Source organism: Equus quagga, chromosome 8 (genome assembly GCF_021613505.1).
Source record: "Equus quagga isolate Etosha38 chromosome 8, UCLA_HA_Equagga_1.0, whole genome shotgun sequence".
NCBI classification, from domain to species: domain Eukaryota; kingdom Metazoa; phylum Chordata; class Mammalia; order Perissodactyla; family Equidae; genus Equus; species Equus quagga.
Window position 1 is genome coordinate 120,835,060 of NC_060274.1, and position 14,107 is coordinate 120,849,166.

The 14,107-nt window shown below is 40.6% G+C and overlaps 1 protein-coding gene across 2 annotated transcripts; it reads left to right on the plus strand.

Moving 5' to 3' along the window:
* Positions 1 to 5,445: 5,445 nt before the first annotated feature.
* Positions 5,446 to 8,055, plus strand: LOC124244005 (taste receptor type 2 member 143-like). 2 transcript variants are annotated; one of them, XM_046670182.1, is made up of 2 exons: positions 5,446 to 5,678; positions 6,083 to 8,055. In XM_046670182.1, exon 2 carries the CDS (start codon positions 6,178 to 6,180, stop codon positions 7,108 to 7,110), a length of 933 nt encoding a protein of 310 aa, XP_046526138.1. In that variant the 5' UTR covers positions 5,446 to 5,678; positions 6,083 to 6,177; the 3' UTR covers positions 7,111 to 8,055. The 2 variants fall into 2 exon arrangements, with proteins under 2 accessions (XP_046526138.1, XP_046526137.1); XM_046670181.1 differs by having other exon boundaries at positions 6,132 to 8,055.
* Positions 8,056 to 14,107: the final 6,052 nt, after the last annotated feature.

Sequence of the window (14,107 nt, forward strand, 5' to 3'; positions counted from 1 at the left end):
ATACTTTCCGCTCTGGAATATGAAAACTTAGTTCTTCCCTCTCACCTCATTCCCATAAGAGACCTTTTCCATCCCTCTTCTTTTTGTTTGTTTTTTGGTGAGGAAGATTGGCTCTGAGCTAACATCCATTGCCAATCTTCCTCTTTTTTCGCTCGAGGAAGATTGTCCCTGAGCTAACATCTGTGCCAATCTTTCCCTATTTTGTTTGTGGGTTGCCACAACAACACAGCTTGATGAGTAGCATAGGTCTGCACCTGGGATCTGAACCCGTGAGCCCACGCCACCAAAGCAGAGTGCTCTAAACTTAGCCACTACACCATGGGGCCAGCCCCCATCCCACTTGTCAATATAGTTTTATTGTAATGTTGGCTAAATCAATATTCAGTGTTCAAAATATTATGACTGTGATATGATAAGAAATATATACTTGATCTCTGACTCTGGTTCCTGACAGAGAGCTCCTAAAACCCTTGTAATTTTTTGCATAATAGGGGTGCTAGGAGCATCTTTTGTTCTAATATATGGCCTTTGACACAAGAGCTTCTAAGACCCTTGGAATCTCTGGTGATGGGAGTGTCTTTTTGTATGCTATTGAGATCACTGGTGGCTGGGGCTCTAGCTTCAACATGGGGGCTGGTCCTCCAGAGAGACCAAGGTATGATTAGAAGGCTGCAACTTGTAGCTCCACTCCCAACCTCTGAAGAGGGGAGAGGGGTTGGAGATTGAGTTAATCACCAGTGGTCAGTGATTTAATCCCTCATACATACATAATGGAGCCTCCATAAAAACCCTAAACAAAGGGGTTCAGAGGTATTCTGGGTTGGTGACATACCCACATCCAGGAGGGTGGGCCACCCTAACTCCATGGGGGCAAAAACTACTGCTCTCAGAACCTACCAGATCTTGCCCTATGAACCTCTTGATCTGGCTGTTCATCTAATCCTTCATAATAAACCAGTAAACATAAGTAAGTTGTTTCCCTGAGTTCTCTGAGCAGTTTTAGCAAATTATTGACACTGAGAAGTGAGTGTGGGAATACCCGATAGATAGCTGGTTGGTCAGAAGTACTGGTGGCAACCTAGGACTTGCTACTGTCATCTGAAGTGGGGGCGGTCTTGTGGGACTGAGCACTAACTTTGAGTAGTGAGTCAGAACTGAACTGTAGGACACCCAGTTGTTGTCCGGAGAGCTGAAGAAACATTTAGTGTGAGAAATCCTTCCACACATTTGGTGTCAGAAGTGTTGTGAGTAGAGAAGCAAGTTTTTTTTAATGACAATGTAAATGCTATTCATGATGGAACCGTGTGTTAATAGTTGCATTTTCTTTCCTGCACACATTTTTTTTGTTTTCTGTTGCACTAATAATTGCCTTGTTTTGTTTGCTTTTTGCTCTCAAACTCTTCATCAATGGTCTGAAACTTTCTGAATAATTTCTCAATAATGCACATCTGGTATTCTAAGATTTTATCTGCATGAAAAGTCTCTCCTAGAGCCTCTTGTCCTGCTCCAAACTGGACTTGTCCTCATGCTCAGTGTCCCACCATTCACCCTGAGATCTGCCTTAACAATGGTCCTGGTGATCCTTTGCCTCTCTCTCATCATGGATCTGTATTGTCTGTACCCTGTCTTCCTTTATCCTGATACACTCTGTAGCTCTGGAGGAGTAGTTCCCAGAGAAAGAGTCCATAGAAAGTAAATTTTTTTGGACTTGGCTTGTCTGAAAGTCTTAATTTTGCCCTTGCACTTACTTATCCAGATAGAGAATTCTAGGTTAGAGACAAGATTTCATTGCCTTCTAGCTTCCAAAATTACCTTTAAGAAGTCTGAGACCAGTTTAATTTTTAATAATTTGAATTTGATATTCTCGCCTCCCTCCTTCCCTCTCTAGAAGCTTGTAAGGTCATCTCTTTACGCTCAGTACTCTGAAATTTTACGAAAATGGACCAGGTACTTGGAGGACCATATTAATATGACAACCTATGTCCTTTAGTTCTGGAAATTTTTCTTCAATTATCTTGTGGATGGTTTTCTGCCCTCCGTTTATTATTTCTTTCTTTTTAGAATCCCTGTTTCTTGGATATTGGATTTCCTGGATTGGCATTCTTTTGTTTTTCACTTACATTTTTTTGCTCTACTTTTTGATATATTTCATAAATTTTGTTTTCCAGCTCTTCACTGAGTTTTTAATTTCAGGTATCATATTTTTAATTCCCAAGAGCCCCCCTTTTAAAAATTTGGACTATTTTTTTTTTTAACAACATCCCGTTATTTTATATGGCTTGCTGTATTCTCTTAACTCTCTAGAATATTAAGGCTTTTTTGAGAAAGGTTTCCTTTCCTTGCATTGTTTTTTCCTCCTAGTGGCTACTTTAGTTCTTTGTGTTGGTCTTATCTTCCATCCTTTCTCAGGAGTTTTCCAAACTCCTCATTGCCTGCTTATGTTGCGTAAGGGACAGAAAGGTTGACTGGAAACTCTGAACTCATGGATGGGACTTGTTGAGCACAAACTTCACTGTAGATGGATTGGTTGGGCCAATTAGTTGAGGCATCTCTGATATTAGTGTCTTTAGATCTTCTGCTTGGAAAGTTTAGATTCTAAGAAAAGATAATACTCACATCCTGCCTGGAGGGTGAAGGCCCAGGTGCCAGTGTTCTGGAAGCCAAGGGAGGGAAAAGCATTTGTTCACCTGCTTTCCCTGATTTCAGTATACTCTTGCCTCAAATGTGATTGATATACACCCAGCTCAGAGATCTTGTTTTATCCTCTCCAAAGAATACAGCTCCAGTCTTTTCCTAGGGTGGGGGAGGAGTGGTTGCCCAATTATGCAAAAAGAGAAAGGTGATCTGGGAATCTGGATCTTAAATTGACTTATAACCAATTTTTACCTATTTTTCTTCAGAAAAATAGTACTGGTACTGCAAATCCTGAGTAAAAGTCAGGTTAGTTCTTAACTTTTCGTTCTGCTTGCATAGAATTCAATTTTCTCAGATCTGCTATGTTTTGACCACTCTTTTATCTACTTTCTAGCTTCTGAAATGTTTTTTGTTTTCTCTTTCCCTCTGTTATTGTGGATTGAAGCCTTGAAAAATCATTTCTAAAAATTCCTTGATAGTCAACTTAGAAGACTTTTGGGGAGGGAGTGAAGGAAGATGCATTGATTTAATCCTTTTCTCTCCTGATGACTTTTGATCTAGGACAGCAGTTTAAATTTTGTTTTTTGTGGTGGAATCCTGTGTTTAACTGAAATCTTAAATGGAAACTCAGTCTATAAAGTAGATATAAACAGATCTGCTCTTTTGAAGAGAGGATGAAGGCCTGTGGTACTACTTTCTCGGTTCTCCTTCTGTTCCTTCCCTACTATGAGAACCTCCTGGAAGGCATGGCTTGTCATCCACTGATTAAGAAGCTGAACATGATTTATCTTTCCAATAGATGTTAGACATTCAAGTGATGTTTATGGCTTTATGCAAGGAGCATTGATTTGTTCCTTAAGAGATTAATTTTATTGCTTCATACTGCTCAAATGAGGCAAGACAGAAAAGAACTGTTTGAAAGAATTTTGAGTGGGTATGAAATTGGAATCTGGACCTCCTGGCAGGCTAACCTCGTAATTGTAAAAACAACTTTAAAATGTTATTTTTCATTTGAAAGGAGAGTGTGTAAATTTACCTGAATATTACACAATAATTAACTGTGCTTATACATTTTGGTAGTTGAGGATGTTTAAAACTTCCAAATTTACTTTCAGAGAGCTCAATTCTATTTTATATTGGATTGCTATTAGATCTAATGTTTTATCCAAAATTAGTTACCTGAATATATGAGTAAGAGAAGGTCTGTAGCGTCAGGAAAATATTTAGAGCTTATTCTGTGTGAAATCATTATTTAACTTATGCCTGATTTAACTTAATATTTATGAGCAGTCTAGCCATTAAAAACATTGTTATTTCCTTCCTCCTCCACCTTTCTGGCACAGACCATCAGTTACCTGATGAAACCGTGGAAGAATGTGGAAGTAATCCCACGGTGCTGATCCCTTAAGGGCTCAGTGAAGAATGGAAACAAGATTTACAAATTCTGCCAAGTAAATTGTGTATTTTCACGTCTCTAAGGTAACCCCATGCACCTTTTAATGTAATAAGAAAATGTAACATAAAAAATAAACTAGTGAACAGAAACCGAAAAACTCCTTTGCTGCTGTAGAGAACAAAAATGAAGGAAGTGCAAGTAGGTCTTTTCAGAATTGTCCACTTGGAGTCTGACATTCTGCTGTTACTTGTTTGACACTAGCATTATTTCACAGGGGACTCAGGCATCACTCTAAAAAATATATTGTCAATGGTGCTACAGAAAAGGATTCATCAGCTTCTCTTGCAGGCATGAGACACCTTTAGAAAAGAGAAACATGACAGAAGTCTTGTGAGAAACACCCAGTATTTTGACTGCTGTTGCATATTGGAAGGAATCTCAAAAACAACTAACAGTATTGTCCTGCTTGCAGCCTCTTTTGGAGGCAGGCTATGAATGGGACATGAGACCTCTGTAAGACATATCTAGTGGAGCACTGTGAGATGGATGAACAGGTGCCTGAGGAGGGATACTCTTTCAGCCTTCTTACAGAAGAGTACTGAAAGAGGAGAAAACATTGGTTTCACAGAGCCGTCAACTGTAGAGAAGGAAAAGTCCTGAGAAAGAGTATTTCTGGAGAAGTGGATGCTGTGATGACTGTGGAAGTCACATGAAATTGCGTGTGAGCACACAGGGATACTCAGTTACATGTGACTGCAACAGGGCATGTGTGCCAAGGCCTCAACCAGCTTCTTGATGACATCATGAAGCTGGCCTTTCACCAAAATGTTGTGAAACACGTGGAAGCCACTCATTGCTGCTTCTTCAAGAAGAAGCCAGAGGAAAGCATGCAAAGAACTAAACCAAATCACTAAAGCTGTCTTTCAAAACTGTTGATCAGATTGCATTATCTACTCTTTGATAATCTTTTGAGAAAAATGCAGCAGCTCTTAAGCCAATGCTGTATTTGAGAGGTAGTTGAACTTCTTTTTCCTGAGGTCTCCACTATAAATGCTAATCCTAGTTTTTATTTCTCTTTAATGTTTCAGACATAGACTTCTCACCTGTTGGCTCGTGAGGGAGACCATGTAAAGTGGGAGGCAAGCCCATGATCTGTGAGAGGTCATGGGGCAGGATGGAGACTCCAGGATCTTGGCCATCTGAAGAGAGGTCTCCTTTCCCTGCTTCTCCACCTGCATCCCTCCTTCTCTCTCTTCCCTCTTTCTCCTTTTTCTTTTCTATTTTTCAAGTTCGTAGGCATTCTTGCTCCTTAAATCCACCTTAGTTGGGTCTTTCCGCCTTTCTCTGTCTTTCTCTTCTTTTCATTATTACTTCTCTACTCTTTCTCATTTCTTCAGAGCCTTCTTATGAAAGGATTAATTTTGGTTTGTCAAGCATATTGAATCTAAGGTGTTAATGGCTAAGAGCTTTGATGTTAACATCTCAGGGAAATTTACATTTTAACTAGAGACTCCTGGAACTTCAAGATGGAGCCTGCCAGTGAAATTTTTGGCATCATGAGAGCTCAGTGGAGGAGAAAGAGAAGGCTTTTCTTTGTTCTTCCAAGACTTGTGCATATGAATGATTTCTTACTCTACCCGTTCAGGAGGTGAGTTTTAATATAAAGTATACTGGCTATTAAATAAAATATTAACCCGGGTCATGATGGATCAGGGAAGGTTTGTGGTTAGAGGGGGAAAAGGGATAAAGGCATCTTTTAAGGAAAAGTAGGTAAGAAATAGTACAGTAAGAAACAAAGTGCAAAATATGGGTATTTCAGTCACTCCTGGAGCCTCTATTTTGTTAAAATTTTGCTGCATCTGGCTCTGATAAAGACCAGGCAAATACAGGTAATGCAAATAGAGACAGGGTGTCATTGAGCTGGGAGTGATTTGCATGGCAAGGGAGATCACAGGAATCCTGTTTTCAAATCCTGGGGGATTGGGGTTGTATGCTGGTATCTAGGCTTTTGCATGAGTCCAAGGACAGAGCTTTCTGCATCTCTGGTCTCAGCAGGGTGGCTTGGTCACAGAGGCTCTTTTTCCCTGTGGCTGTGTCACAGAACTTCAGAGTAGGAGCCAAGTCTGAGCAGAACTTCCCTGGAGAAGATGCCCTCCTCATCCACTCTGATCATCGTGGTCATCTTTTTCCTGGAGACCTTGGCTGCAATGTTGCAGAACGGCTTCATCGTTGCTGTGCTGGGCAGGGAGTGGATGCGATGCTGCACACTGCCTGCAGGTGACATGATTGTGGCCTGCCTGGCTGCCTCTAGGTTCTGCCTGCATGGGATGGCCCTCCTGAACAACCTCCTGGACTCCTTTAATTTTCGTTCCATCGTTTCCTATTTCAACATCCCTTGGAACTTTATCAACACTCTCACTTACTGGCTTACTGCCTGGCTTGCTGTCTTCTACTGTGTGAAGATCTCATCCTTCTCTCATCCCATCTTCTGCTGGCTGAAGTGGAGGATTTCTCGGTCAGTGCCCAGGCTGCTGCTGGGTTCCCTGATCATATCTGGTGTGACAGTCATCCCAGCAGTCACCAGAGATATAATTCTTATACAGATGATTGCCTCCCAGAGTTCCCATGGAAACTGCACTCTGGCTGATAGAACACAGACCTTCCATAGGTACTTTTTGATGCCTATTATAGTGCTGGTATTGTCGATTCCCTTCCTCCTGTTCCTGGTGTCCACCCTTTTGCTCATGTTCTCACTGCACCGGCACTTGCGGCAGATGAGGGCCCACAGATCCAGCCCACGTGATCCCAGCACCCAGGCTCACACCATGGCCCTGAAGTCACTTACCTTCTTCCTCGTGTTCTACACATCATATTTCCTGTCCCTGATTATTGCTTTTATGAAAATCACAACCCTGAAGGATCAGTGGCACTGGGCCTGGGAAGTGGTGACCTATGCAGGCATCTGTTTGCACTCCAGCATCCTGGTGCTAAGCAGCCCCAAGCTGAGAAAGGCCCTGAAGATGAGGCTTTGGAAAGCCCTGGACAAAAGGCAGTTTATTTTGAGTTATCATTATCAATAACAAATATCAATAGACAAGCCCATGAGTGGGAAGAATGTGCAAGGTTTTGGCCCCGTCTTTCTTTCTTTGCATTTCCGTCTTCCTTTTCCACTCCTTCAATGCCTTTTTAACTCTTTTTCCATCCTTCTCTATTCCTACTATCCCCACCACTGCTCTTAGTCCATAGTCTGGGTCCCAAACCACCTTGACTAGGATGGTGACCTAATTTCCTCACAGGCCTCTCTCACTCTCTATATAAGAAAGCCTAATAATATTCTCCAAGCACCATTGTGGTCTGTACCTCCTTTAGAGATGTGTAACAGTTGTCAGTTTTCTCTGTGGTCAACATGAAGGTTTTTTAAAAAAAATTGTAGAATAGATCTTCCCACGCTGTCCACTTTGTGATGACAACTACCACCCCTCACTGCTTTGCTCTCAGCTCAGTCTCTCTGCTTCAGCCCAGTAAAGCTTCTTTTCATCTCTCCTCATGTTCCTCCCTCCAGCCTGTGGTCATTTGGACCACCTGAAACTTCCTTCTTTCCTTTCTCTGCCAATCTTTGCCATGCCCTTCTTTTGTGACCTGCTTAAGGCTAATTCCCCACAAGGAACTTTTTCAATTTGATCCCATGGGAGGCTGAGGGCAGATAGGAGTCTTTGCCACTATAAATCCTGGCCATGATTTTGTGTGTTTACTGCATGTTGAATTAAAAAGATTGTCTGATGTTATAATACTTGTAGGTTTTGGCCAACAGAAGATAGAGAAGGAAAAGAAAGGAAATTCACTACAGTTCTTAATTTTGACAATCTTTCTCTTTCTGTCCACTCAGCCAAGAGGTGGACCTTTGATGCTGATGCCTAGGGTAATCTTCCCCAAATTGGTGTGTTTACATACAAGAGTGTGAACAAACTGATCCTTTGGATGTAGGAAGAAAAGTGTGGCAACTTCAATTTATTTTTATCTCATCCCTTTAATTCCTATTTTTTGATATATATTTATGAAGTACCTAATGTATTAGTAAAGTAGTAGATGCATATAATTAAAATAAATAAGTATACATATTGTGGGATTCATGTTCATAAGTGGTTTTTTGTAACTGACAGATTTCACCATAAAATAAGTATGGAAACTAAGAGACTAGAAGAAATTGGGAAAAGCACCAGACATGGTTAAGAGAGATTCATGTGTTTGAGCTAGTCTAAATAGGAGTAAAAATAACAGGACAGAGTAGACATTACTTAGAATTTCAGATAAGTGTTGCATTTATGGTAAGTTACCCAACAACCTTGGGAAGCTGAGGCCCCAAAACCTTATGTTATAATGATAGTTGGAGGCTGAATTGTGGCAAGAGGAGAGAGGAAGAGAGAAGCATGGATGAGCTAACAGGGTCAGGAGTTTTAGATTGGAAGAATTTATGATTAAGATTTTAAAAGGGCAGAACTAAAACTCTTGTAATTTTCTGGATGATAGAGGTGCAAGGAGTATCTTTTGTTCTAATATATGGTCTTTGACCTCAGTTCTTGACACAAGATCTTCTAAAATCCTTAGAATCTCTTGAATGATAGGAGCATTTTTTTGTATGCTAATACAATGACTGGTGGCTGGGGGCCCTAGCTTCAGCATGGGAGCTGATCCACAAGAAAGACCAAGGCGTGATTATAATGTTGAAACTTTCAACACCACCTCCAATCTCAAGGGGGTGGAGATTGAGTCAATAACCAGTAGTCAGTGATTTAATCAATCATACCTACATAATGAAGCCTCTATAAAAATCCTAAACAAAGGTGTTCAGGGAGCTTCTGCATTGGTGAACACATCCACATTCCAGGAGGGGAACACCAACTCCACAGAGGTAGAAGCCCCTGTGCTTGGAATCCTTCAGGTCTCACCCTATGTATCTCTCATCTGGCTGTTCATCTGAATCATTTATAATAACTGAAATGTAAGGAGTTCTCTGAGTTGTTTTAGCAAATTGTTGAACCTGAGGAGGGAGTTAAAGCCTCAATATGTAGCTGGTTGGTCAGAAGTACAGGTGACAACCTGGGACTTGCCACTGGTGCCTGAAGTGGGGAGCAGTCTTGTGGGACTGTGCCTTTAACCTGTGGGTCTGCACTACCTTTGAGTGGTGAGGGTCAGAATTGAACTGTAGGACACAAAGTTGTTGTCTGCAGTGTTGGAGAATTGGTTGATGTGAGAAATCTCCACACACACATGGCGTCAGAAGTGTTGTGAGCAGAGAAACAAATTTTATTGTAATAACAATGTAAATGCTATTCATGATGCAACCATGTGTTAAGCAGTTACATTTTCTTTTCTGTACAAATTTTTGCTTTCTGTTGCCTTAATAATTGCCTTGTTTTGTTTGCCTTTGCTCTCAAACTCTTCATCAATGCTCTAAATCTTTCTCAGCAATTTTGGAGTCATCAAGTATTCTAAACTTTTATTTGTGTGAGGAAGTCTCTCCTGGAACCTCTTGTTCCCCTCCAATCTGGACTTGTCCCTATGCACGATGCATCTCCCTTCATCCTGAGAGCCACCATTATAATCCATCCTGGTGACCCTTTGCCTCTCTCTCATCATGGATCTTGTATTGTCTGTCCCCATGTCTTCCTTTATCATGGTATTCTCTCTAGCTCTGGAGGAGTTTATTCTCCAGTAGCTCCCAGAAAAGGTCAATATATAGTATTGACCTAAAACAAATAGACAGCCAGTTATTTTACCAGCAGTGTAAGTTTTTTTCAGGAATGGTGAAGAATTGCAATTTGGGAGATGCAGTCTATGGTGAAACACACACAAGTCTGGAGAAAACAAAGGAGACAAGTGTTCTGTGAAGTTAGGAGAGGCTGTCATAAACAAATAGTCCATTGGAGGAGACTGAGAATTCAAAGTGTAGCAACTTTTCTTTGGCTAAGTTATGAAAGTCTCTCATTGGCTGAGCCCTTGCTGGGCAAGCCCTTCTGCTGGGGTAGTAAGTAGTATTGCTTCTTGTAGGAAATGCAAGGTATGTTTGTTCTTATTGGGGTCAGTAGTGTCTTTTGAGTGGTATGTGGATGAGAGTTCTCTCTTCTGGGCTTCCAACTCCATTTTAAATGTAGTTTACATATATTAATTTTCACATTTTCCCATTTTGATCAAGATCTTTCTCTGACACCATTGCTGACTGAGAGTCAAGTTTTTCCAGATTTAGTGGGCTTTTTTCCCTCCACGCCAGGAAGGACCTTTGCTGGGTGTTGTGTCCCACTTCACTGGGAGTGAACAGATTGGAAACCTGTTGAGGTCACATTAGCGTAGCAAGGAGGGTAAGGAGGGAGATCTCTTAGGCATTTCCCATCTAAGTCTGTGTCCTTCTGATAGGCCTGGTCTGGATGTCCATCTTGAGAAAGCTGTCTCATTGGATGTTGTCTGCTCCAATTCTGGAAAACCTTTACCTTTTCAGGTTACCAGAGGGTGTGCAGGTCTAGTCAATATTTGGTGCTTTTTTTAGATGTGTCACACAATTACAAGGGTCTATTCCTTGGAGGTTGGCAGCACTAGGACTAGTTAGCAGCACTTGATAAGGGCATTTCCAGTGAAGCTAAAGAGAGTCTTTCTGAAGATATCTTTTCCAATAGATGAAATCCCTAGATTGGAAGGTGTGATGCTTAATGTCTTTGTCTTCCTGGAGCACACCATGAAAAGATTTATCTACCATAACATGGTTATTTTTGATAGAAACACTTAGGCATTAACAATATTGAAGTACATCTCCTTTTATCAGCTGCAGATCAAAAGAGGCAGGGGCAAGGTGCATTGGACATCCTGTGACTATCCCAAAGGGTGAGAGTTTATGAGTTCCAAAAGGCATAGGTCTGACATTTAGAAGGACCAACCAAAATATTTTTGGCCAAGGTATTTGGAAAGTCTCTGCAAATTTTGCCAATTGAGTCTTAATATCACTGTTAGTGCATTCAACTAATCAGAGGATTGGGGGTGGTAAGCACAGTGAAAATGTAAAAATGGCCAAACAGCAAAGATTTGTCAGGGCACTTGGCTGGTAAAATGGGTTCTTTGATCACTGTGAATTTCAAGACAGGTTCCCCAAGTAGGCATAATCTTTTCCAAAAGAACTTTAGCCACAGAAGAGGCAGTAGCCTGTCTAAAAGGGAAGGCTTCAGTCAAGTGAGAAAATATATAGACTGTAACTAAAACACATTTATATCCATGAGATAGGTGCAACTGTAGAAATCCATTGGTTGGGGCTCAAATGGCCCATTAGGCAATTTAAAATGTCCAGGAGCAGTGCAAACAGGCTGCCCTGGATTGTGTTTTGGAGAGGTGGGACAAGTGAATTATTAATAAGGTGTATTAATAAGGTATTAATAAGGCCTTATGAATAGTTCCCCATCAATATTGATTTATGAATTATATCATTTTGCCAGTGGACCGATAGTTTAATGCATGTACAGTGGTTAAAAGTGGAAATTTTAGAGTCCGTGGTAGGACTGAGTTGTTATTTGGTCCAAACCAGAGCTTTCTATTTTTATTAAAGCAACAATTACTGAATTGCCAACTTTGTTTTTCCTTTTTTAAGGCCAATTGTTGGACATCTCTTGTTAGATTTTCCTAAGTTAACATTTGAGGAAATATCTCTTTGGACCACAACAGAGATTTGGCTGCTGTTGGTTCCTTTAAGTGTAGCATTTCTTGTGGAAGTGTCAACAAGATGATTTCCCTTAGCATCAAGAGAGTCAAGTTTAGAATTCCCTGGTATCTTAATAACAGCTAAAGTAGCAGATAAAATTGTAGCGTCCAATAATTTGTGAACGTAAGAGTCATTTTTAGTTTTCTCTCTGCTGGAAGTAAGGAAGCCATGTTGCTTCCACAGCATTCCAAAATCATAAGCCACTTCAAAAATGTATCTACTATCAACAAAATGTTAGCAGTTTTCCCATTGGCTAGGGTTTAGGTCCATTTGAGTGTGTATAATTTGGTTTGTTGGGCTGTAGTAGCCAAAGGCAAAGGTGCCACTTCAATTCCATCAAAGGTGTTGATATTGCAAATCTAGCACAATATTTGCCAACGTCATCTTTTAAATAAGAATCATCAGTGAACCATGAGAAGTCAGTGTTACTCAAAGGAGTTTCCTGCAGATCATCACGAGGAGTCAGGAGGCAATCCATCAGTGTTAAGCAGGTGTAAAGGACTTCATCAGTAATTGAATTGAGAAGAGTAACAGGGTTAAGGTTGTTATAATGTGAAAGAATTACGTGAAGAGGAGTTAGCAAAAGGATTTCAGAGGAGGTGAGGCAGCTGGCAGAAAAACGTTGAGTGTGATGAGAATTCAGGAGAACTTCTACTGCGTGAGATACTAAAATGGTTAAAGGAGATCCCACAACTATTTTCTGATGACCTTAACCAAAACGGCAGTAGCAGTAATGGCTCTAATGCAAGAGGGTATTCCCATATCACAGGGTCCACTTTTGGGTTATAATACCTTCTGAGTCAATGGTGGTCCCCATGTTTTTGGTTATTCGCTTCCTTTTCATATACAAAAAAGAAATAGGGAAGCTGAGAATTGGGATACTCAAGAGCAGGTGGTTCCCCTACTCTCCTTTAAGGCTTTAAAGGTTATGTTGCCCTGTTCTTTTCATAGGACTGGGTCAGGGTTTTGAATTTAGTAAAATATACGGAGGTTTGTCCATAAGAGAGAAATTTGGAATCCAATTTTAGCAATAACCAGCTAGCCTGAGAAAATCTCACAGTTGATGCTTAGTTTTTGGTTTGGAGAAACTTAGGACACCATGAAGCCTATCTGGATATATGTGTAGCCCTTGTTTTCATATAACATGTCCTAAATATCAGATCTGGGTTTGGAGAAACTGCAATTTTTCCGTGGTGACTTTGTGACCCTTTAAAGCTGAAAGCTTTAGCAAGTGGATGCTGTCTTCTTGTGAGGAGGCTTGGGAGGGAGAGCAAAGAAGTAAATCATCTACATATTTTAACAACGTAAATCTCCTAGGAAACTTTATATCATCCAGATCAGCTTTCAGGATTTGTGAGAAATAAGCAGGATTCTCAGCAAAACCCTGAGGCATTAATGTCCAGGTGAATTGTTTTCCTTCCCAAGTGAAGGCAAAAAGTTATTGGCTAGCTTTGTCAACTGAAATACTAAAAAATGCACTGCATAAATCATTTACAGTAAGGAATTTGCTTTCAGTTGGGAATGGATGTTAGTAGCGTATGAGGATTAGTAAGAAGAATGTGTCGAGAGATAACAATGTTGCATATTTCTTGGAGCTCCTGGACAAATGGCCACCACGGGCCTTTGAGTTTTCTCATAAGTAAAATAAGAGTTTTACAGGGACTGGTGCAAGGGATAATGAGATCCCGACTCTTGTAATCTTCTATTATGGGCTTTTCACCTTAAAGGGCTCTTTTACTTATAGAGTATTGATTAATTCTGGGGAAAGGTTTTAGGATTCTATTTGAATCTTGATGGGAGGTGCACTGTGGATTTTGCCAATATCCACATATTTCTTTGTGGGAGATTTTGCCCATAAATAGGGTGGTAGTTGATTCACCAGGGGAAAATGATCGGTGTCTCCAGAGTCAGCTCTAGTTCCATCAGAAATGGCACAAACAAAAGATGTTGAAGGGTCACTTAGTTTACTTGGTTGGCTATTTTGATTGTTAATACAAAATTGTAGAATTATTTCTTCTTTTTGGGAGAAAGAGATACTAGCATGATACTTTTCTAAGAAGCTTCAATCTAATAAGTGAATAGGGGCAGAGGAGCTAAGGAAAAAAAGGTTGGATATTTCCGAAAGGGCCTAAACAAAAGAGAGCAGGTTCAGAGACAGAAACGTCTTCAGGTTTATTAGAAACCCCCATTATGTGAACTGTTGTAGTGAAGCAGGGGCCACCTTATAGTAGTGGAGTTGAGCATTGTGTGGCTCTGGTGCCAGTAAGGACAGACAGAGATTCATTCTCAACCTGGAAAACTGTTTCTCTTAGCCAATTAAATGGGAGGAATGGGTAAGG